The following is a 25895-nucleotide window of genomic DNA, read 5'->3' on the forward strand; positions in this document are numbered from 1 at the left end:
GAAGCAGCACTTTAAGAACAAGGAAGAAAACTTACATCGGGTGTATTTGCGGGGGGTTACTGAAGTTAGGGTTTTTTTGGAGCACATTATTTCAGAAGCACAGCCAGGCCTAAATCTCATCAGGGTGATATCTATCTCTTACCGGATTCTCTGAGCCTTCGTCTGAAGGTTTGCTAATCTCTGTGACATGTGTCTGCACTTGGGTTTAAGGTGTCAAACTCCTTTTGTGTGCAAAGGTAATCATACAGCTAACACTCGTGGTGCTTTTAAAGATTGCAGTGGTGGCTGTAATTTCTAGAAATTGCTGGATTAATTTTTGTCACAATACATGGGATTCGTTTTTTTTTTTAAAAATCACCCAAATCAATATTCTTCACAATGTTGTGGCAATGGTACAGAAGTCATCACTCACACCTTTCCTGGTATATAAAAGCTTTGTGAGGTGCTCGTAATGCACTGGCTCCAACTAATCGCAAATTAGTTGGCTAATCGCTCGTGGCAGAACTATCCAATAGTTCAAAAGATTTCTTCAGAAACAATCCAAGTTCGGGGTTTACGCTCAACGTTACCTTGTATTTTTTTCTCTCTTTCCAGAGCCAATGGGCTTGCTGTACACAAAAGCATTTTTCTTGGCTTTTATTTCATAATTCAAGTTTGGAAAGATAAAATCTAGTTACACAATTGGGTTTTGTGTTGATTGTACAGTTAAAGTGGACCTGCGTTTACTTGGCCATGTCCCTTTACAGAATAGAGGGCTGATTCAATCCCCTAAGCTGCATGATATAACAACCTCAGACTTCCAAAACTGGCACTGATGGGACACACCCCTTGACTGGACATTACCCAAATGGTGAGGGTGTAAAAATGGGCCCCCTTTTTTTTTTTTTAAAAGACAGATCAAGGAGATTTTCATGAGATGGTTATATATTTTCAGAATATATCAAAAAAGTAATTACCATGCTAGATTTCCAATTTTTAGAAAATCCACATACTACCCTGTGCAAGACGTCATGTACCTGTATTGCTGAATATGCTTTTTCCAAATGGCATGTTACCACATCAGGTGGAATGAGGTCCTATCACACCCCCTTACCATGGAGCGCTAAGGGGTGGATTTAGAGATGTGATTCAACACCAGGCACCATCTAAAATATCTGAAAGTATCAAGTCCAGGTCTCAGTGCAACCCCAGAGACTGAAAGAAAGAGCTGTTGTACAGCTCACACTAACCAGCTCAGAACAAGATGGCTGAGACCTGATAGCGGATCACTGGCTACTTAGTTGATTTTTCTGGATAGTCTGAGCGATAAAGGAAACGGATATTGAAGAATCTTGAATTAAAGAAAGCAAAAGCTTGAGGCTTTGCAAAACCAAAAAAACCCCGTTTGCGCAGCTCCTGCAATCTGAGAAAATTAATAGGTTAAAAATGAACTTGCTAATGGCAGCAGTTAACAGCAATTAAATCACAGCCCTAGGACCTTTAGGGAAGATAATAAATGGCTCCCAACCGACAATATCCATGATATTTGACAGATTCTCTAAAAGAGTTTGAGTGATCTTTGTGTAACAAATAACTATTAATGAAGCTATTAAAAAGACTGAATTATTACTGGCCAGCTATATTAGATGAGAAAGATCAAAAACCTAATTCTAATGGCATGCCCTCAGGAGTTTAAAACTCCACATACAACGTGCACATTTATAAACAACATACAGGAAAGAATCTCTACCTTGCACAGTTCTGTTGAATGTTCACCAGCAATATTCGTGTAGACTTCAGCTGCGTTTCCGGTTGTCTGAATAGTCCTCTATAAAATCAGTTAAACCAGATAGCTCAGTTGCTTATCTACTTTGCACTTTCTACCGTACAGAGCTATGATGCAATGTTAATTGGTGCAGACTGATCAAACTCCGACACAGTCAGATACAACTTAAAAATGCACTTTCTGCCATTAAATTAAAATTCACAAAGTGTATAAACTAATCACCGTTGCCAAAACATCAATCTGCAATTAGAGCAGAAACTACGGCCCACAGAAACACCAGGGTTCAGACACTTCTCTTTTATCTCTTGGGAATCGAGGGATGAAGAGCGGGCAGGAAAGTGGGGTTAAGGCAGTAGGTCAGTCATGGATCATATTGAATTGTGGAGCCTTTTTGAATATAGTCGACTCCTATTTTTTAAAAATATATGAAGAGAGCACTGTTAATAGCACAGTCTCCCAATCGGGAAGAATAGGCAACGGGTATTGAATAAAGTCCAGTGGAACCTACTACTAAGCCAAGTATCCCATAAGCTTTCTTATTAATTTCCTCTGCCAATGTCAAAGATTCCTTGATATGCATTCATATTTAGCACAGTAAGAAGTCTTACAACACCAGGTTAAAGTCCAACAGGTTTGTTTCGATATCACTAGCTATCGGAGCGCTTCTCTTCCTCAGGTGAATGAAGAGGTATGTTCCAGAAACATGTATATAAACAAATTCAAAGATGCCAGACAATGCTTGGAATGCGAGCATTAACAGGTGATTAAATCTTTACAGATCCAGAGATGGGGTAACCCCAGGTTAAAGAGGTGTGAATTGTGTCAATAGAATCATAGAATCATAGACGTTTACAGCATGGAAACAGGCCCTTCGGCCCAACCAGTCCATGCCGCCCAGTTTTTACCATTAAGCTAGTCCCAGTTGCCCGCACTTGGCCCATAACCCTCTGTACCCATCTTACCCATGTAACTATCTAAATGTTTTTTAAAAGACACAATTGTACCCGCCTCTACTACTACCTCTGGCAGCCCATTCCAGACACTCACTACCCTGAGTGAAGAAATTGCCCTTCTGAATCTCTCCCCTCTCACTTTAAACCTATGCCCTCTAGTTTTAGACTCCCCTACCTTTGGGAAAAGATGTTGACTATCTACCTTATCTATGCCCCTCATTATTTTATAGACCTCTATAAGATCACCCCTAAGCCTCCTACGCTCCAAGGAAAAAAGTCCAAGTCTATCCAGCCTCTCCTTATAACTCAAACCATCAAGTCCTGGCAACATCCTAGTAAATCTTTTCTGCACTCTTTCCAGTTTAATAATATCCTTCCTATAATAGGGTGACCAGAACTGCACACAGTATTCCAAGTGTGGCCGTACCAATGTCTTGTACAACTTCAACAAGACGTCCCAACTCCTGTATTCAATGTTCTGACCAATGAAACCAAGCATGCCGAATGCCTTCTTCACCACCCTGTCCACCTGCGACTCCACCTTCAAGGAGCTATGAACCTGTACTCCTAGATCTCTTTGTTCTATAACTCTCCCCAACGCCATACCATTAACTGAGTAGGTCCTGGCCTGATTCGATCTGCCAAAATGCATCACCTCACATTTATCTAAATTAAACTCCATCTGCCATTCGTCGGCCCACTGGCCTAATTGATCAAGATCCCGTTGCAATCCTAGATAACCTTCTTCACTATCCACTGTGCCACCAATCTTGGTGTCATCTGCAAACTTACTAACCATGCCTCCTAAATTCTCATCCAAATCATTAATATAAATCACAAATAACAGTGGACCCAGCACCGATCCCTGAGGCACACCACTGGTCACAGGCCTCCAGTTTGAAAAACAACCCTCTACAACCACCCTCTGCCTTCTGCCGTCCAGCCAATTTTGAATCCAATTGGCAACCTCACCCTGGATCCCGTGAGCTTTAACCTTCTGCAACAACCTACCATGCGGTACCTTGTCAAAGGCTTTGCTAAAGTCCATGTAGACAACGTCTACTGCACTGCCCTCATCTACCTTCTTGGTCACCCCCTCAAAAAACTCAATCAAATTTGTGAGACATGATTTTCCACGCACAAAGCCATGCTGACTGCTCTGAATCAGTCCTTGCCTCTCTAAATGCTTGTAGATCCTGTCTCTCAGAATATCTTCGAGCAACTTACCTACTACAGACGTTAGGCTCACCGGTCTGTAGTTCCCAGGCTTTTCCCTGCTGCCCTTCTTAAACAAGGGCACAACATTCGCCACTCTCCAATCTTCAGGCACCTCACCTGTGGCTGCCGATGATTCAAATATCTCTGTTAGGGGACCCGCAATTTCCTCCCTAGCCTCCCACAACACCCTGGGATACATTTCATCAGGTCCCGGGGATTTATCTACCTTGATGCGCTTTAAGACTTCCAGCACCTCCTCCTCTGTAATATGCACACTTCTCAAGACATCACTATTTATTTCCCTTAGTTTTCTAACATCCATGCCTTTCTCCACCGTGAATACCGATGAGAAATATTCATTCAGGATCTCACCCAACTCTTGTGGCTCTGCACATAGATGCCCTTGTTGATCCTTAAGAGGCCCTACTCTGTCCCTAGTTACTCTTTTCCCCTTTATGTATTTGTAGAATCTCTTTGGATTCTCCCTTGCATTATTTGCCAAAGCAATTTCATGTCCCCTTTTTGCCCTCCTGATTTCCCTCTTAACTCTATTTCGACAATCTCTATACTCTTCAAGGGATCCACTTGATCCCAGTTGCTTATGTACGTCATATGCCTCCTTCTTCTTTTTGACCAGAGTCTCAATATCTCGAGTCATCCAGGGTTCCCTACTTATAACAGCCTTATCCTTCACTCTAAAGGGAATGTGCTTACCCTGCACCCTGGTTAACACATTTTTAAAAGCCTCCCATTTACCAGCCGTCCCTTTGCCTGCCAACAGTCTCCCCCAATCTACCTCTGCAAGTTCCTGTCTGATACCATCAAAATTGGCCTTGCCCCAATTAAGAATTTTAACTCTTGGGCCAGACCTATCATTCTCCATAGCTATCTTAAAACTAATGGAGTTATGGTCACTTGTCCCAAAGTGATCTCTCACTAGCACTTCTGTCACTTGCCCTTCCTTATTTCCCAAGACGAGGTCAAGTTTTGCCCCCTCTCTAGTCGGTCCATCCACATACTGAATGAGAAATTCCTCCTGAATACACTCAACAAATTTCTTTCCATCCAAGCCCCTAATGCTATGGCTGTCCCAGTCAATGTTGGGAAAGTTAAAGTCCCCTACTACTACCACCCTATTATTCTTGCAGCTATCTGTAATCTCCTTACATATTTGCTCCTCAATTTCCCGCTGACTATTTGGGGGCCTGTAGTACAGTCCTACCAAGGTGATCTCTCCCTTCTTATTTTTCAGTTCCACCCATATAGACTCAGTGGGCGAACCCTCGGATATATCCCCTCTAAGTACTGCCGTGATGTTCTCCCTAACCAAAAACGCCACTCCCCCTCCTCTCTTACCTCCTGTTCTATCCTTTCTATAGCATCTGTACCCCGGAACATTGAGCTGCCAGTCCTGCCCCTCCCTTAGCCATGTTTCAGTCATAGCTATAATATCCCAGTCCCATGTGCCCGTCCATGCCCTGAGTTCATCCGCTTTGCCCGTCAGGCCCCTTGCATTGAAATAAATGCAGTTTAATGTAGACCTTCCTTGCTCTCTGCCCTGCTTTCTCAGGTCATGCTTTACACACTCTCCCTTCCTGCCTTTTGTTTCTGTTCCCACTGACTTCCTACATCAGTTCCCATCCCCCTGCCACATTAATTTAAACCCTCCCCAACTGCACTAGCAAACACACCCCCGAGAACATTGGTTCCGGTCCCACCCAGATGCAGACCGTCCGATTTGTACAGGTCCCACCTCCCCCAGAACCGGTCCCAATGTCCCAGGAATTTGAAACCCTCCCTCTTGCACCATCTCTCAAGCCACGTATTCATCCTAGCTATCCTGTCATTCCTACTCTGACTATCACGTGGCACTGGTAGCAATCCTGAGATTACTACCTTTGAGGTCCTACTTTTTAGTTTAACTCCTAACTCCCTAAATTCAGCTTGTAGGACCTCATCCCGTTTTTTACCTATATCGTTGGTGCCTATATGCACCACGACAGCTGGCTGTTCACCCTCCCCCTCCAGAATGCCCTGCAGCCGCTCCGAGACAAGCCAGGACAGTTGGTAGGATTTCGCAAGCCAGATGGTGGGGGATGAATGTAATGCGACATGAATCCCAGGTCCCGGTTGAGGCCGCACTCATGTGTGCGGAACTTGGCTATAAGTTTCTGCTCGGCAATTCTGCGTTGTCGCGCGTCCTGAAGGCCGCCTTGGAGAACGCTTACCCGGAGATCAGAGGCTGAATGCCCTTGACTGCTGAAGTGTTACCCGACTGGAAGGGAACATTCCTGCCTGGTGATTGTCGCGCGATGTCCGTTCATTCGTTGTCGCAGCGTCTGCATGGTCTCGCCAATGCACCACGCTTCGGGAAATCCTTTCCTGCAGCGTATGAGGTAGACAACGTTGGCCGAGTACTCCGGGAAAGTACTGGACGACGAAGGGTATTCTGTCGGTTGTGTCCCATGTTTGTCTTCCGAGGAGGTCGGTGCGGTTTTTATCTGTGGCATGTTGGAACTGTCGATCGATGAGTCGAGCACCAGATCCCGTTCGTGCAAGGGCATCTTTCAACGTCTGTAGATGTCTGTTACGCTCCTCCTCGTCTGAGCAGATCCTGTGTATACGGAGAGCTTGTCCATAGGGGATGGCTTCTTTAATGTGTTTAGGGTGGAAGCTGGAGAAGTGGAGCATCGTGATGTTATCCGTGGGCTTGTGGTAAAGCGAAGTGCTGAGGTGACCGTCCTTGATGGAGACGAGTGTGTCCAAGAATGCAACTGATTTTGGAGAGATCAGTACTCAACACCGACAACTGCCAATCTCCAGTCGCAATTCTGCAACTCATCCGCTTCATTCTGGATCATAACATCTTCACCTTCGACAACAAGTTCTTCATCCAGACGCACGGAACAGCCATGGGGACCAAATTTGCACCCCAATACGCCAACATCTTCATGCACAAGTTTGAACAAGACCTACTCACCGCACAGGACCTTCAACCGACGTTATACACCAGATACATCAATGACATTTATTTCCTTTGGACCCACGGCGAAGAATCACTGAAACGACTACACGAGAACATCAATAAGTTCCATCCAACCATCAGACTCACCATGGACTTCTCTCGAAAATCAGTTGCATTCTTGGACACACTTGTCTCCATCAAGGACGGTCACCTCAGCACTTCACTTTACCACAAGCCTTCATAGCCTTCAACACGTCATCGATGAAGATGAACATCTTGCCAAGGTCATCCCCACACCCCCACTACTTGCCTTCAAACAACCGCGCAACCTCAAACAAACCATTGTTTGCAGCAAACTACCCAGCCTTCAGAACAGTGACCACGACACCACACAACCCTGCCATGGCAATCTCTGCAAGACGTGCCAGATCATCGACATGGATACCACCATTACACGTGAGAACACCACCCACCAGGTACGCGGTACATACGCGTGCGACTCGGCCAACGTTGTCTACCTCATACGCTGCAGGAAAGGATGTCCCGAAGCGGGATACATTGGCGAGACCATGCAGACGCTGCGACAACGAATGAACGGACATCGCGCGACAATCACCAGGCAGGAATGTTCCCTTCCAGTCGGGGAACACTTCAGCAGTCAAGGGCATTCAGCCTCTGATCTCCGGGTAAGCGTTCTCCAAGGCGGCCCTCAGGATGCGCAACAACGCAGAATCGCCGAGCAGAAGCTTATAGCCAAGTTCCGCACACATGAGTGCGGCCTCAACCGGGACCTGGGATTCATGTCGCATTACATTCATCCCCCACCATCTGGCCTGCGAAATCCTACCAACTGTCCTGTCTTGACACAATTCACACCTCTTTAACTTGGGGTTACCCCATCTCTGGATCTGTAAAGATTTAATCACCTGCTAATGCTCGCATTCCAAGCATTGTCTGGCATCTTTGAATTTGTCTATATATATGTTTCTGGAACAGACCTCTTCATTCACCTGAGGAAGGAGCAGCGCTCCGAAAGCTAGTGATATTGAAACAAACCTATTGGACTTTAACCTGGTGTTGTAAGACTTCGTACTGTGCTCACCCCAGTCCAACGCCGGCATCTCCACTTCATATTTAGAGATCAGGTATGAACAGAAACGGTTAACCGATCCTCCCAGACTCAGAGGGTGGGGCAAAGGTGGAACGCAATACCACAGGGAGTAATTGAGGTAAATAACATCTAGGCATTGAAGGGAAGGCTGAATAACACGTGAGGGGATAAAGGAATATGCAATTTTGGTAAGATGAATTAAGTGGAAGGAGACTCAAACACTGATGTAGACCTGTTGGGCTCAGTGGAATGCTTCTATGCTGTAAAATTCTGAAAATACCACTGAACAGATGCCAGATTTTCAGTTCATCATTAACAATACAATCACTGCTGCTGGGGGGATGTTCTGGGTGGCAGATCTGTTCTCGCATGCAATCTGATCCACAGTGTAAACCAGAAGCCAGTGAGAAGTGTTATATTCAAAAGGATAAAATGCCAAACAGTTTGTACCAGTTTATCAATCACGGACTCCTTTTCTGCCAGCTGTCCTTCTAATACGACATGCTGCTTCTTCAGCTTTTCGATCTCTTCTCGTAACCTTCCAATTTCCTCGGTGTCAGCCTTGGGCTGGATGCCATTGATCTGTGCTGCCTCGTTGTGAATGTGATGTTGGCTCTCTAGGGGTTTACCTAAGAGACAAAATTAACTAGTGACTGCCCGAACTTGTAATAATCAAAGCAAGGTCTGCAATGTCACCCTGCAACACAACTTGAATGTATGGGTACCATGTTGACAGTGAAATGTAGAAGAACAAAATGCAAGGGAGGTCGGCAGTTGAGCTTCGCAATGCGTTAACAAGAACTGAAACATTCCAACTGCCCTTTCAAGTTTACAGATGGCCTCATTTTTATTTGCCACTTTTTCTTTCTCCTGCACCAGTTAAGCTTCTAAGAATCGACTTCGACATGCTTGAATGTTGTTTGGATTTGGAGGCAGCGCCGTTGCAGTCTGCATGTCAGGTGGTTGGCTTTCTTATCAAAAATGCTCAACTTGAAAATGGGAATGAAGACATTAAAAAAAAAGTCAAGAAGAAAATATCGCGGCTCAAAAATGCAAGAAAACAATCGCACTCCTGGAAGATAAACATATTCCCACTGAATGGTCAGGCAATGGTTAGGTGGATTGGCCAATATAAATTTCCCTTAGTGACCAAAAAGGTTAGGAGGGGTTATTGGGATAGGGGGGAAGTGAGGGTTGAAGTGGGTCGGTGCAGACTCGATGGGCCGAATGGCCTTCTTCTGCACTGTATGTTCTATGTTCTAATCCTAAAAGCAACTCTTTCTTTGGCGGGGAGGAAAGGTATGGCAATTTAACCAGCTTGTTGTTTCCAAATGGTGAAAGATCTAGTTCCCAGGACATTTATTTTCTGGGACAATTATTTACACAATAAAAAATGGTTTCAAAATGTACCCTTAATTATCGACAATTAGAAACAAAACATGATTGTGGGCTCTCCATACCGTCGATAATCCTGTCCAAAAAGAATCATACTTTATGTCTGTTGATTAGCAAGCATTCCATGTGCTTATAATTCAGACAAATCTAAAAATTAGTTATGAATATGGTTAGAATGGATAAGCCGTTTTTCTTTTTAAAAAGTGCTTTATAGCCAAGAGAGGGGGAAAGGGGAGGAAAAGCAAGTGACATCGTAACTGTCCCCCTGTATTTCTGAAAATCTGCACTTCTCACATCTGCGTAAGCCTTGGCTATTAGCGAGAGAAAAGGAGGTGGGATTGTCTCACCCCGTATCATACCTTGTACTTTGAGAAGATTGTACTGGTCCCGTAACTGCTGAATCTGGGACGTCTGCTGCGATATCGTTGTTTGACCCTGTTCATTCTGATTGGTTAAGGCAGTTACTTGTTTCTTCAATTCATTCAGCTGCATATCCTGTAATGAAAGATGATGGTCAAATTTTATTATATTTACATCTATCTACCATAGAATCATCACATTATACAACATCGTGTCTGGCCAGCCCTTTGGCAGAGATACCTACAAGCCCCACTTGCCCTGCTCTTTCCCCATAATCAAGCAAATGTTTTCCCTTCCAAGTATTTGTCCAATTTCTTTTGTAAGTTATTGGTATATCTGCTTCCCCCACAATTTCAAGCAGTGCATTTGAAATCTTAACCACTCACTGCCTAAGAGCGGCACGGTGGCGCAGTGGTTAGCACTGCTGCCTCACGGCGCCGAGGGCCTGGGTTTGATCTCAACCTCTGTCCGTGTGGAGTTTGCACATTCTCCCAGTGTCTGCGTGGGTCTCATCCCCACAACCCAAAGATGTGCAGGGTAGGTGGATAGGCCGCGCTAAATTATCCCTTAATTGGAAAAAGAAAGAATTGGACACTTTATATTAAAAAAAACACACTGCCTAAAAGGTTTTCCTCATGTCCCTACTGGCTCATTTGTTAATCCCCTTCTGTCTTTGCCCTTTGGTTACTGAGCTTACTGACACTGACAACTACTGCATAGGAAAAATATTCTAGTTTCACATCCCTACAAAAGCTGTCAATGTCTTCATGAAGTATTCCATCCTAGACCACCTGCAAGCAACTGAATCTTTGAAGAGCTGCCAGAGGCACAATATTTCCACACTGTTTCCCTGGTTGGAGGCAGTGGTATTGTGACTGGACTAATAATGCTCCGGGGACTTGGGTTAGAATTCCAGATGGTGGAATTTTCATTCCAGGTTTTTATTGATTACATTCAAAGATGACCATTGTTGTAAAAACCTATCTGGTTCACAAATTCCTTTAGGCAAGGAAATCTGCTGTCCTTGCCTGATCTGGCCACATCGGAACCCTGCAAACCTCTCTTCCCCAGCATATAGCTTGTTCCAAAATTGGCAGAGCTGTTTCACAGACTACTCGTGCAGCAGACTTAGTCATATTCACAGAATTATACCTTACAGGTAATGTCCCAGACACCACCATCACCATCCCTGGGTATGTCCTGTCTCACCGGCAGGACAGACCCAGCAGAAATATGTGGCATTAGTACGGTGGGATAGATTTTGAACAGATCTAGCAACTCAGGGCGGGGCATCACTTTAGCCCTATGCACTTATGCAGCAGAATTGTATTCAAACATAATCTTTAACCTCATGGCCTGGCCTATCCCTCATTCTACCATTGGGAGGACGGTAGCACAGTGGGTAGCACTGTTGCTTCACAGCTCCAGGGTCGATTCCCGGCTTGTGTCTATGCGGAGTCTGCACGTTCTCCCCGTGTCTGCGTGGGTTTGCTCCGGTTTCCTCCCACAAGTCCCAAAAGACGGGCTTGTTAGATGAATTGGACATTCTGAATTCTCCCTCAGTGTACCCGAACAGGCGCCGGAATGTGGCGACTAGGGACTTTTCACAGTAACTTCATTGCAGTGTTAATGTAACCCTACTTGTGACAATAAAGATTATTACCACCAACCCTGGTTCTATAAAGATTGCAGGAAGGCAGGCCAGGAGCAGCACCAGGCATCGCTAAAAATGAGGTGTTAACCTGCTGAAGCTACAACAGATGACTACTTGTGTGCCGAACAGCATAAGCAGCAAGTGATAGACAGAGCTAAGCGATCCCATAACCAACAGATCAGATTCAAGCTCTGCAGTCCTGTCACACCCTGCCATGCTTGGTGGTGGACAATTAAACAACTCTCTGGAGGAGGACCCTTGACAAATATCCCCATGCCCAATGATGGGAGAGCCCAGCACATCAGTACAAAAGATGAGGCTGAAGCATTTGTAACAATCCACCCCGGCCTCCTCTGGAGGTCCCCAGCGTCACAAATGCCAGTCTTCATCGAATTCGATACACTTCACATGATACCAAGACATGGCTGAAGGCACTGGATACTACAAAAGCTATGGACCCTGACAATATTCAAGTAATAATACTAAGACCCATGCTCCAGCCAAGCTTTTCAAGTTCAGCTGCAACATTGGCATTTAACCAGGAACCTGGAAAATTGCTTAGTTGTGTCCTGTACACCAGAAACAGGACAAATCTAATTCAGCCAATTGCCACTCAATCAGTCTACTCTCATCATCAGTAAGGTGATGGAAGGAGTCATCAACAGTGCTATCAAGTGGCACTTACTCAGCAATAACCTGCTCATTGACGCTCAGTTTGGGTTCCGCCAGAGTCACTCAGCTCCTGATCTCATTACAGCCTTGGTTCAAACCTGGTCATAAGATCTAATCTCCAGGTGATGTGAGGTGACTTCCCTTGACACCAAGGCAGCATTTGATAGAGTGTGGCATCAAGGAGCTCGAGCAAAACTGAAGTCAATGGAAATCAGAAGGAAAACTCATCACTAGTTGCAGTTATACCTCGCACAAAGGAAGATGGCAGCAGTTGTTGTCGGTAAATCATCTCAGTCCCAGGACATCACTGGAGTAAATCTTCCAGATAATGTTCTAGGTCCAACCATCTTCAGCTGCTTCATCAATAACTTTCCTTCCATCATAATGTCACAATTGTGATGTTCGCTGATGTTCAGCACCATTTGTGGCTCAAGTCCAAATGTCAGTAAGAACTAACCAAACAAGCAGCAAGTAACATTCATGGCACACAAGTGCAAGGCAATGACCATTTTCAGCAAGAGGGAATCTAACCATCGCCCCTCGACATGCAATGTCATTATCATTGCTGAATCCTCACCATCAACATTCTGAGGGTCACCACTGACCAGAAACTGAACTGGACCAGCCATATAAATACTGTGGCTACAAGGGCAGGTCAGAGGATAGAAATCCTGCAGCTTACCTCCCGACTCCCCAAAGCCTGTCCACCATCTACAAGGCACAATTAGGATTGTGATGGAACTTCCCTCAATCAGTGCACCTCCACCAACACACAGGAAGCTCAACAGCATCCAACCTCTGGGTGGCACTCCACCCACAAACATTCACTTCCTCCACCACCAATGCACAGTGACAGCTGTGTGTACCATCTACAAAATGCACTGCAGCAACTCACCAAGGCTCCTTGGACAGCACCTTTCAAACCCACAACCTCTACCACCTAGAAGGACAAGGGCAGCACATACATGGCAACACCACCAACCGTAAGTTCCCCTCCAATCCACGCACTATACTGATCTGGAATATATCAACATCGCTTCACTGTCACTGGGTCAAAATCCTGGAACTCCCTCCCTAACAGCACTGTGGGTGTAAGTACCGTGGATGGACTGCGATGGTTCAAGAAGGCAGCTCACCACCACCTTCTCTGGGGCAATTAGGGATGGGCAGCAAGTGGTGGCCTAGCCAGCGACCCTCACATTCCATGAACGAATAAAAACAAAATCTTTAATTAGTGTTCAACGACAATTTATATTGGTGTAAAGTTATCCTAACCTGTTCGCGGATCAGTTCCTTGTATTGATTCACTATACTGTCATGTTGCTCCAAAGACTTCTTCACTTCCTCTTCCTTCTTCTCATCCTCACTGGATTTTTGGACGGCCTTTGTTATAAGAACTGATTGGGAACAGAAATTGAAACATTGGTTGAGGGGCAATGGGGAGTGGGCAGAGGGTGAGGTGATACATGAAGTGAAAATGCCAAGTTTACCTTCTAATTCTTTAACTAATTTGGTGAACTCATGGTCAAACAGCATTTGCTCTGGGCTGTTGTAGCTGGGCTGGGGTTTCTGGCCAGCTCGCGAGTACAGCTCGTGTTTGCTGATGTAAGCCAACTTCTCAATGAAAATTTCTTTCCCGATTCTCTTCTCTATTAGTTGTTTTAGCTTTTCCCTATATGAAGAGAGGAATAAGTTGAACTTCTCAAGTAGTTAATACAGTGAAGACCGCTTATTAAAATAACCAGATTGTCATTCTGAGGTGGCGGTCGTGGCTTCATCCCTGGTTGGGGCAATCCAGTCACATGTGGTTGGGAAGCCCCAAGCTGGTTTTATGGTCATCAAGCTGTTAACTGGCTCATGGCAAGACTGTTGCTGCCAGACAATCAGATGGTTGGCAACTGTCTGGTCCCAGCAGCGCCACTGGGAGTGGTGGCCACTGCTGGGACTATAGGCAGGTCCCATCAAAGAGCGGCCACGTAGCTGGACATCAAGAGAATGAATCCAGGGTTTCGCTCAGGCCAGACTGGCAGGCCCGGATGAGAAGGGTTGGTGGCAGGGTTCTGCAGGGTGGAGGGTTCCACGTTGCAGCACAGAGGGCCGAAGTAGGAGGCACCCCATCCTCAGCCTGCAACAAGGCCATCAGATTGCCATGCAAGCTGGGCACCCATCGCAGGAGGCAGTTTTCAAGTAACCATTAATTAGCTACTTAAGGCACTCAGTTGGTCCAAGGGCGAGCAGGACACCTGATGTAATGTCACCCCGCCGGATGTAATGTCTCCCCGCCGGATGTAATGTCTCCCCGTCTGATGTAATGTCTCCCCAGTCTGCCAGACCACACTCGGGCTGGTTTCAAATAATGGAAACTAGACATGGTTGCTTTCACTTTAATACTGGAATTATAAGGAATGGAGAAGATACCAGAAACATCAAATGACGAAAGACTGTAAGACATTGCCCCAGCAGTAGTATTGGAGACCGCGAGGTGTTTTTCAGGAAACTCTTCTGAAGCTAGCAACAACTTGTTACTATCGATACTATGAAGATGAAGACAATGAAGATTATCAATAACACAGAAAGACCAGTCTCTCAGGGGATCTCTGGGATACATCAGCTTTCTCAATCAACTGAAATCATCAATGGTTCAGGGCTCAAAACGTAATGCAATCAGCAAGCCTGCTGAGGCTTTATGGTTTCATTCCAACATCTGGATCTTGGGGGTTATTAACATGAATTATAAACTAATCTACAGGATAGGCAATGCAGGTCGAACATGTTAACTAGCTGGATAAATTCTGCCCTCAAATAATAAAAAAAAATAATGAAGATATAACCAAATACATATTAGTGCTCCATTCGGCACTCGTCAGAAAATAATTAATATCGAGACAGAGAGAAAACAGAAATTTGGAAATGCAGTTTGGGGTGGTGGGGCAACTTGGGGGGTAGCCCAACTCAGGATTCTTATCAGAACACATTTCTTGCTTTCTCAGGTGTCCAACCAACCCCATTCTTTGGATTAAATAATTCCCAGCAAGCAAAAAGAAATCAAAGAAGTTTTCAACATTAACTCCATTTGAAAACAATTCCAAATTAAAAACTAGATTATCAATTCACGACCTCTTTCAGGTGGTAAAACTTCGTTCCAATTTTTAAAAAAACCCGTTCCACATAGGGTGTTTGCAACTAATCAAATTCCTTGGACTTGTTCTGCACTCAAGGATTGTGGAACCACTTACTTAGTGTAGTTCTCCAGCGAGTTCTCGTTGTAGTAGATACAGATGCCCAACAGAAGGGCACAGAGACCTTGCACGAGTTGTTCCTCTTCCCCAAGGTTCTCCGATATCTGTGCAGTTAACTGAAGAATGTCGTCAAGGCCAATCTTAAAACCAGCAACTTGGAAATAAAGTGGTTAGGAAAGTAAAAATGGAGTGCTTATTCAGTAAGTATTTCTCTTCAGCAAGTATAGTGCAGGAAACATATTTAGAATTTTATTTTCCGATTAAAGATCTTTATTGCCATTTATTTATAATGTGCATCACAACGTTTTTCTACTAAATGAGAGATGAAGAACACAAACAAAGCAACAAGAAAAATATGGCCAAAGGAATATGAATATGATTCTGAGATAAAAGGGTACAAGCTCAAAATAAAACTGAAACACACAAAGAAAGCATCATCCTCGCTGGAACATATACCACCTCCTATGCACAAATGCAATGTTAAAGTAACAGCTACGCAAAGTGGCATGCATATAACTAGATTCAGTGCACTCATCTATACTTCTTGTGACGAATGTAGGAATTTCAGATATGTTATAAGCATTTGATGAAGTAAGGGTTAAAAGCCTAGGTTAGAGTGTGTTTGACTGCTGAAATCACGTTTTAAAAGAATCTTGGTTTGAAAGACAAGAATATCTCAAAGTATCTCTCTGTGCCATTGATATTTAAGGTGGACTGAGAGCCGAGATGGTTTATTTTCTTGTTTAGGAGCCAAAGGTGCAATTAACCATCGTAAAAAGTTTGGGCTTGTGCAATTTTGTTTTGATTAAGGGGTTGATTTACTTTCAGCTTGGTGAGATGATGTCACTGCTAGGTGGAGCTACGGCATCAGGATCTTTGAGAAAGCATTTTCAGTTCAGTTCTGTACTGGGTTTAGCGGGGACCGCAAGTCAGGTTTTGCTCTCTGCAGTTTAGTTAAAGAGATTAACAGAGTTTAAAGCAGTGCAGACTTGGCAGAGGACAAGGGAGCTGCAACAAGCCAGTTGAAACAACCTTTGAAGACATACAGACAGAATTTTTGACAGGAGTCAGATCTCTTCAGTAAAGCAGTGTCAAAAGATCTCTTTCTCAAAGAATATCTCGAAGTATTCCTCTGTGCCATTGGTATTTAAGGTGGATTGAGAGCAGAGATGGTTTATTTTCTTGTTGTTTAAGTGGGAATAAAGATACCAATTAAGGGTGTTGTATTCACTGTATCGAGTACTATAGTTTAACAGGTAATTGTAAGCTATTTGCTGATATGAAGTTAAAAGATTGTAATACATCTTCACTAATAGTAATGGGGAGGCAGTGGCACTGTGGTATTGTCATTGGACTAGTAATCCAGAGGGTGATGCTCTGGGGACATGGGTTCGAATCCCACCATGACAGATTGGTCAATTTGAATTCAATTTTTAAAAGTCTGGAATTAAAGGTCCAGGAATGGCCATGAAACCATTGTTGATTGCTGTAAAAACCCATGTGGGTTCACTTATGTCCTTTAGGAAAGGAAATCTGCCGACCTTACCTAGTCTGGCCTACAGCAATGTGGTTGACTCTTAAATGCCCTCTGGGTTGGGCAACAAATCCCCTGAACAAATTTGTAAAAAGTTTGTTTTTAATACACCTTATCTCTATTTCTTCGTGCAATCACTCTTGGAGCCAAGTATCCTTTCCTCAGTCTTACAAAATTAAAATATTGGGCCAGTATCCTAGCCACTGTTGGGGTCTGGTCTGGGACCATAATACTTATCCTCAAGCGTTCAACTGATCATTCCAACTCTTGAAAACAACCCACAAAAGGATACAAAAGGGACATTTGTCTGGTTGTGTAAGAAGTGAGTCACAGCGATAGGACAGTTGGTCATCCATGTGGACAGCAACATCAACAGGCCAACCCGCGTCTGGACCTTGCTTCCCTGAATTTGAACAGCATAACGTTAGCAATGATACGGTTCTAAATTTCAAGTGAAAGCTTGGAGCTGTTAATTGGGTTTGTCAGATAGTCTGTAATACAACCAATTATAATATTTAGTGCTGGAGGATAGAGCAAAGCTGTGAAAACAATATTACTGGTCTGGTTAAAGACCCATTAATTCTAAACTGTACAAAAGTTAAAGGAAGGATATCTATTGCAGGTTTGGATCTAGCTTTAGATATATTCTGGATGTGCAACAGCAGTACAGCTCCAACAGTCCTCTATATCCATTTGCCCAGTATCTAAACATAGTGTAACCCAGGATTAGAACCACAGCTTTCTGATCAGAATCAGAAATTTGTGTTTTCCACACTCCCACCTCTGCGAGCCAATGTGGACTGAGAAAGAACTTGGTAATAATATAATAATCGCTTATTGTCACAAGTAGGCTTCGATGACGTTACTGTGAAAAGCCCCTCATCGCCACATTCCAGCGCCTGTTCAGGGAGGCCAGTACGGGAATTGAACCCGCGCTGCTGGCATTGTTCTGCATTACAAGCCAGCTGTTTAGCCCACTGTGCTAAACCAGCCCAAGTAACATCACCAACAAATTAAGCTGATGTTTCCACAGCAAGTTAACATGCCAAGCACCAGTTCACAATCAGGGTTTGCTCGATCAGTACAATTTACCATCACACAATAATACAGGCTAATAATCCAGCCTAATCATTGGACTATCAGTAGACCATCTTGCTTGGCAAACAAGTCTTCTGATGCAAGGTTAATGAGTTATTCACTCCCTTCTTTCCCATATTCACATTCAAAGGGGTGGAGAACTTTTGACATCAACACCTGACCTACACCCAGGCAGCGGGCTGAAGGTGTTTACAATTGCTGAGACAAGTGTCCTTATACAGAGCTTGTTCCATCAAGCCACCTTATTAACATCACAGCTTTGAAAGGGTTACTTAACTGGAAATTACTGTTACTTAGCATCTTGGGACATTTCACTCTATTAGTGGGGGGGGGGGGGGGGGGGGGTTATATAAATATGTTGTTGCTGAGATGAAAGACAGACCCAGCTGCGCAGCACAAAACTCATACAAAAAGGATGATCCAAGATGTAACAGGTACTGGAATTGGAGATGACGCCCAAAAGAAATGGAGTAAAGTTGAGTAAACACAAGCAGGGTATACAGCCCAACTGGTCCATGCCAGTGATGGTACGCCCATCATAGTTATCAATCCCTATCAACATATACTTCTAATCCTTTGTCCCTCTATTCTTATCCAAATTGTCCTGAAATGCATTCATACTAATCAGCTCAACCCACTCCCTGTGGTAATGCTTTCCACAGTCTCACCACTCCCTGGAAGTTTCTCCTGAATTCCCTGTTGAGTTTATTATTGGGTATTTTATATTTAGAACCTTGGGTTTTGGATATCCCCACAAGTCCAAATGCTTCTTTTTAATTTGGCCCCATCAAACATTTCCAAGATCTTCAAAGACGTCCATCAGGTCACCCCTCAGTTGGCTCTACCTTAAAGAAAAGACCTCAGCCTGCTCAATCTTTCAAAACACATCTTTAAATTCCTGTTTCTGTTCTTTTGGTTAGGAAAGTTCATTCTAATGAAGTGCAACTCAAATTGCTACTGTTCCAAAATCGAGAGCCAACTGACAGCCAGTTGCAAAATTTGGTGAGTCCAAGATCAGATTACAAAACCTGAATTAGTCAGTTAACACTTATAGGAACACAGGACTCAGGACAGGAGTAGGCCATTCTGTCATTCAAGACGGGAGCGGCACAGTGGTTAGCACTGTTGCCTCACAGCACCAGAGACCCGGATACAATTCAGACTTCGGGTGACAGTCTGTGTGGAGTTTGCACTTTCTCCCCGTCTGTATGAGTTACCTCCGGGTGCTCCGGTTTCCTCTCAAAGTTCAAAGACGTGCAGGTTAGGTGGATTGGCTGCACTAAATTGCCTCTTGGTGGGGTGCTCTTTCAGAGGGTCGGGGCAGACCCGATGGGCCAAACGGCCTCCTTCTGCACTATTGCAATTCTATAAATTCTAAGACTGCTCTGTCATTTGACAAGATCATGGTTTATCTGAACTCCATTTCGACATTTGAACCCCATAACCCTTGATTAATTTGTCTATCAGAAATCTCCCTAACCCCACCTTGACTATATTCAATGACCCAGCAGCCTCCACTGCTCTCTGGGGAAGGGAATGCCACAGACTAACCACCCTCAACGAAAAGAAAATCCGGACCACTATCTTAAATGGCGTCCTTATTTCATGTAATTGTCAACTCCAACATTAAATTGCATAATGCATATTTTGTACTAAGCCACAATGTTTAACTGTTGACATGTTCTACATTTCACTACGAAGATGGCCATCAGCTCCAGGGACAGAGAATGCCTCCACATAAGCCTCAGAAACAGGTGGTGATAGATCATCATATATATTGAGTTCCTTATCATTTAAGTATGATGTAATTGATAGTTCCTCCCCTAATTTGGCACAAGTTAAACTGAAATATTTTAAATGGTGAAACATGAGGCAACCTGAAAATATGGTCAACCGCACGCATGGTCGAACCGCACGCATGGTCGAACCGCACGCATGGTCGAACCGCACGCATGGTCAAACCATGTAAGACATGTTCTTTCCTTCACCAAGCCTGGCCCATTTTCTCTATGTACATCCAAGTGAGTGAGTTCACCCCATCTCTGCTAATACAAGAGAAATTGCATGGATATAGCATATTATATATAAGAGCACTGATAGGTATCACTTCCATGGCTGTGAATTTGATTCTTGCAGGGGGAAAAAGTATTCAATTTTGCCAGCAAACAGCAGAATCTTTGCCAAGCGTCCGTCCAAGAGTTAGCCATTTGTTTTTTACCCCCCCTAAACAACTGAAATAATATTAGACTGAAATATTTCAAATACCAGGACTCTAGAATATGGAATTTGCTTCCCTAAGACTGCTTGTGCAGTCTAATCCTGCTGATTGAAAGTCATTTTTTGTGCTAAAACAATTGAGTTATTCAATAATTTGTATTCAGCCATGTGAGCAATACAGGAAATTAGGAATTTGAGAAAAAATTAGATCAGATCATTTGAATTAGGCTTTGAATTATAAGCAGACTGTATGTGAAAGTACATTAAGCATATCAGATAAGTTAATGCTCTGTCAAGTACTTGGAGATGTCTGAACTAGTTACAAAAAGAGATGTCTAGAATTATATAAGTTGATGGTCCAGAAGATGAACCCTTAATAACAGCTTTATCTTTCTGACAGATCATCAAATCCAAATTTCATGGCCCAGATTTTGCTGCAGTGGTGATATGACCGATGTTTTGAGTTGTCTAACACACCAGTCTCTATCAATAACTTGCTTCATATTTTCCTGCAATTTATTTTTATTAGGATACACCGCAGGAGAGGTCAGCAGTGAAGCAGCACAACCAAGCAGGGAAGCAATTAATATCTTAAAACTGGCTTACATCAATTTGAAGCAGCAACGTTTTGCAGACAGGTGACCATCAAATGACAACCGCAAGCAGCGACAAATCTGCCAATCACCACTCCCCAGTGTAGCACAAGAAACACCCACCCAAAAGCCATTCAGCCACCAAGGATTATTAATACACAGCAAAACACAAAATGCTGCACCAACAGTGGTTATGGTTTAACAAATACAATTGCATACCCAGCCACAGCGATGGGGGAAAATAAATTAGCTTAAAAATACCTGCAAAAATGGGCTCGAATGGAATGTTAGTGCTGCAAGAATGCTCCATTTTCCAAGATTATTTGTGTTACACACTTGTATCAAGTACCCGCATATCAATTATATGTTGGGTTGCAGAGTGCTGGTCCCTCCAACTATTCCAACATGCATTAATCTCAAGGTCAGTGCCAGTGCAACCCACAACAGCCACGGGGTGAAACTGCCCTGTATGCACCAGATGGTCAGTCTGTGCAGGGAATTGGCAAAAAGCAAACGACTGGAGCTTAGTAACAACTGATATGTTCACATTTAAATTGCAGATATGTGCCTGGAATGAACAAGCAGCACAAACAGAAAGAGAAAAAGACCAACATCAAAAATCTACATTATGTTAGTGCCAAGTTGCCGTTATTCAATCGCCATATGGTTTAATGTGAATCCAAGTGAACTGTACACGGGGCTGTTGCATGTTTAAATGGGTAATGGTTTTGTCTAGCTGTGCAGGAGTAGGAATTCTCAATTACTCACGAGGCCTTCTGCACTGTAAATTCTAATTCTATGATAAGCGAGGCCTGTATTGTACAGACACGGGTAATCCAGATCTCAGCATCAATCGTCTGTACCAGACATGTCGAGGCAGTAGACAGGGTAGTTTGGCATGTCATGCCTTTGAAAGATCTATCCAATTTAGCCCACAGTGCAGGTTTTCCTGCACAGCCCCGTGATCCATCATCCAATAACCCTTTTGACACTGGGAAAAAAAAACTCATTTCTTATTGCACGCTGCCCCCTTGAGGAAAGGAAGATCAGTGAGAAAGCCAACTCCTCTTTCTTACCAGTTATGCTCGCTCGCAAATACACAAAAAGAAACTCAATGTAAACTCCCATGTTACACAGAGCCCAAACAACCTAAACATAGAACACAGAAACCCAGGACAGTGCTTCAATCACTCAATGCAGTTAGAGAAAATAGCTCAATTCAAGGCAAGAGAAAAGATCCCTGCTGCAACAAGCAAACGGTCTCTGTGCCAAATAACTTACCCGTCTGTTGATCTTATCTCCCTGTAAATCATACAGCAAAAATAAGTAACATAAAAAAAGACTTAAAATAATCATTTTAATCAATTTTCTCATGTTAAAGCTGGTACTTCCAAGATGCGCAAGGTCATAACCTCTTTTTATTCCTGAAAGTCGCAGAGCGGTGCTTGAAGGGTCGAATGTGCTGCTATTTCTTGTGAGACTTTTAATTGTTTTCCCCAAACCGGTTGTCTGACCCCCGTGTATTTCCAACTGTTTCAGCTTTCAGAATTCTTCTGCTGGCATGGACTCTTTCTCTCTACAAAGATTCTGCCCGACCTGCTGAGTATTTCCAGCATTTTTGTTTTTTATTCCACTTTTACATTACTGGCTAGTTTCCGTAGGAAATATAAATCTGGTTTGCGTTCCTGTCGAAATGGCGACTTATTCAGCACAGTGCTACTTTACCAGGCTGCAGACCTTGCCCATTGGGAGGGCTACACGGGGCGATGCAGATCTAGGTGGGGCAGTTAGATCCCAGGAGGACTAGCCATTGCCTTCCGGTTTACATCTGTCAATACCTGCAGGCGTGGCAGCAACTGCAAAACTTCTTTTTGAGGGATAATCGCTGCCTCCAACATCAAAATCTTTGGATTGCCATTGGAGCATGGTAAAACTACATAGAGAAGCTAATGGCCTCCTCCGATAGTCCTACAGATGAGCAAAAGAACTGGACAATTGCCTGTACTGCACCACAATTCCTGGATTGAACAGAAGTGCCAGCATGCACACAGTGCACAGGTGGTGTAAGTCTGAAGGTTGCCATGCCATGACACAAGTACATGTGTGAACTGACTTGGGGCCTTTTCACGGACACACTGGTCCTTTTAACTTCAAACGCCATTAAAACAGATGATCTGGGCATTACTGCAATGCCGTCCGTGGGAGCTTGCTGTGCACAGATTGGCTACTGCATTTTCGACATTGCAACAATGGCCACAATTCGAGTGACGATGATTCTTGCGATTGTGAAAAGGTGATTTATAATGTAAACTTTTTGTTTCCAATCACATGGGCCGGGAGGAAAAACTGTCTCTGCCGCAGCTGACTAAAAATCTGAATGCAAAGCTGCAGGTTCTGTTTTACAGCAGCGGTTAGGAGGGACTGATCACAGAGGAATTGAAATGGTGATAGGGAGAGTTCAATGACATAGGGTTGAGGAGGCAGGAAAGCTTCGCTGGCTGCGGTTAAAAATAGAACCAGTGGACAGACTAATTAAAATCAGTGATTGTGACCATAAGATTTAAGGTAGTTAAGGAAAAGGACAAAGATGGACCAGAAATAAAAGTTAAATCAGGAGAGTGAAGAGAGAACAAGAAGACACAGGCGGGGAAAATAACTGTAAATCCCAATATGTTTTATAAGTATATGAAGGCCAAGGGGTAACCAGGGAAAGAGTAGGGCACATTATGGACCAAAGTGGCAACCTGTGCATGAAAGAGTCTGCATGGGTTTCCTCCCACAATCCAAAGATGTGTGAGTTAGGTGGATTGGCCATGCTAAATTTCACCTTAGTGTCCAAAAGGTTAGGTGGGGTTACAGGGATAAAATGGGTCTAGACAGGGTGTTCCTTCGGGAGCCGCTGCAGACTCTATGGGCTGAATAGTCTCCTTCTGCACTGCGGGGATTCTATGAATAACTACGTTTTGACTAAGATTGAACAGCCTAGGAGTGTAGCAGAAGTGCACATCCAAAGTTCCTGCTGTCTTCTCACTTTCTTATTCCTATTTCTGCAGGACATTCTGCACCGACGTCCACATTTCCCACCAATTTGCCAAACTGCGATACAATTGCAGGCAGTGGCCAGTGGGTGGCAGTCTGGAGCTGATTTTCCAGGTTTTTTTTTCCCAGTTCCACCCTCACCTTCAACTGGTTATTGGGAGATTAATTTTGCATTTCTCACTCAGCTGGTTTCCCTGATTTTTTTTCTCTCACTTTTGAATGTCTCCGGACTCCCAGTCCCATCTCTTACTCATGGGCTTCCAGGAACTTTTCACTTTGATGCTAATTACTTTAATATTGATGGACAAACAAAACTGTATCAAATAAACCAAAAGGCTGTACGGTTTACAGGAAACAAGCCAAGTAATTTAACGGGCAATATAAAAGAGTGTTTAGGAAACAATTTTACTGGACAGGCTGGTGACATTGTTTAGAAATTGCCTTTAGCTGCATAATCATTTACTTGGATAGAATGGTGACCCAAGCTTGCTTCTGTATTATCCGCAATTTAGACTGAAAATAAATGGACTCTTTCAAGTCCTGCACAGAACAATGAAAGTTATTCTCCTGCCTTATTTATATATCTCAAATATAATTGTTGTCGACACATTTACCACCAGCAATAACTCCAAATTATAGGCCCCTACAAATATATATCACAGGCATGCAGAAATTGACATTTCACAAACCATACACTGCTTTGCTGCACGGATACACAAGAAAAGAGGGAAACCTCAATCTCGGGAGTCTTTGGATATAAACCACGGGCTGTGTCATAAACACCAATGTTAAACAAAGCTTCCAATTATAGAATAGTTAGTTTTACCCTTTTGGAAATGGATATAGAGTACCTGGAATACTTAATTGAAGCATGATACACAACTCCAGTATTCCTGCAGAGATTCAGTAGTAAATTCAGTTATGCGCTTCATGAGCTCCCTCCCACATGTAACTGTACCAGTATGACCTAACAGCCCTTTCTCCCGCCTGTATTTTATAACTCAGTAAAACACATCGCAGCTATGCACCTCAACATTCGTCATTAATGCACTTCGACAAAAAGATTTAATACGTTAATCACAGATGTAAACTACAATTAACTGCAGTCCTTAAAATAAAACAAAAGAACCATACAGCACAGGAACAGGCCCTTCGGCCCTCCAAGCCTGTACCGGTCATGATACCACCCTTGGCCAAAACTCTCAGCACTTCCTTGTGCCGTATCCCTCTATACCCGTCCTATCCATGTGTTTGTCAAGATGCCTTTGGAACGCCGTTAATGTATCTGCTTCCGCAACCTCCCCTGGCAACGCGTTCCAGGCACTCACCACCCTCTGCGTAAAAAAACTGCCTCGCACATTTCCTCTAAACCTGCCCCACGGACCTTAAACCTATGCCCCACAGTCACTGACCCCTCTATCCTGGGAAAGAGTGCCTGCCCATCCACTCTATCCATGCCTCCCAATCTTGTAGACCTCTACCAGGTCACCCCTCGAATGAAAACAGTCCGAATCTATTCAGCCTGCCCGCACAGCTAACACCCTCCATACCAGGCAACATGCTGGTAAACCCCCTCTGCACCCTCTCCAAAGCGTCCACATCCTTCGGGTAGTGTCTTGGATCTTGGAGAAAAACTAACTATTAATTCTGGGAACACATCACTTAAAGAAACCGTATAAAATATATTCGGGCAGCCCTCCTGCAGCACGACTCATAGGTAGGTAAGAGCAGAATGAGTGTTCTGTGCGGGTCAAGTACATTGAGCTGAAATGACCACTCATTGCTCAGGCCTTGGGCTGAATTCTGATCTCACGAGTGAAAGGATCTCACAAAGTGCCAACACGCTCGCTCTGGGGAGACGGGTAACATTTCCAGGATGAAAGTTTAATCCTTAAACCCGCCTCTGCTCCAACAGGAAGAACAAGCTCTCGAACCTCAAATGGTTTTACAAGTTGTCAGTTTACACCCAGTGATGCCAAAATGGCATCAGTGCAGAGTAACATTGCTGTGATGGACACAGTCAGTCCGATCCTCAAAAGCTTCACTCACCAGCCCCATGAAATGTTCTCACATTGCCAGCAG

The 25895-nt window shown here is 43.9% G+C and overlaps 1 protein-coding gene across 2 annotated transcripts in view; it reads right to left on the reverse strand.

Annotated features, from left to right (window-relative positions):
- uso1 (USO1 vesicle transport factor) overlaps nt 1-25895 on the reverse strand; it is a 97177-nt gene that overhangs the window by 6691 nt on the left and 64591 nt on the right. Inside the window, exons 14-21 of one of the 2 annotated variants that reach the window (XM_072495230.1) lie at nt 22056-22076; nt 17159-17269; nt 15330-15448; nt 13584-13765; nt 13369-13490; nt 9767-9902; nt 8463-8641; nt 1730-1807 (exon numbers count right to left, since the gene is read on the reverse strand). In XM_072495230.1, coding sequence (XP_072351331.1) covers nt 1730-1807; nt 8463-8641; nt 9767-9902; nt 13369-13490; nt 13584-13765; nt 15330-15448; nt 17159-17269; nt 22056-22076 — 948 coding nt within the window. The remainder of the gene's footprint in view (nt 1-1729; nt 1808-8462; nt 8642-9766; nt 9903-13368; nt 13491-13583; nt 13766-15329; nt 15449-17158; nt 17270-22055; nt 22077-25895) is intronic. The other variant, XM_072495232.1, reaches the window with a different exon arrangement.

Source organism: Scyliorhinus torazame, chromosome 3, assembly GCF_047496885.1.
Source record: "Scyliorhinus torazame isolate Kashiwa2021f chromosome 3, sScyTor2.1, whole genome shotgun sequence".
Lineage (NCBI taxonomy): Eukaryota > Metazoa > Chordata > Chondrichthyes > Carcharhiniformes > Scyliorhinidae > Scyliorhinus > Scyliorhinus torazame.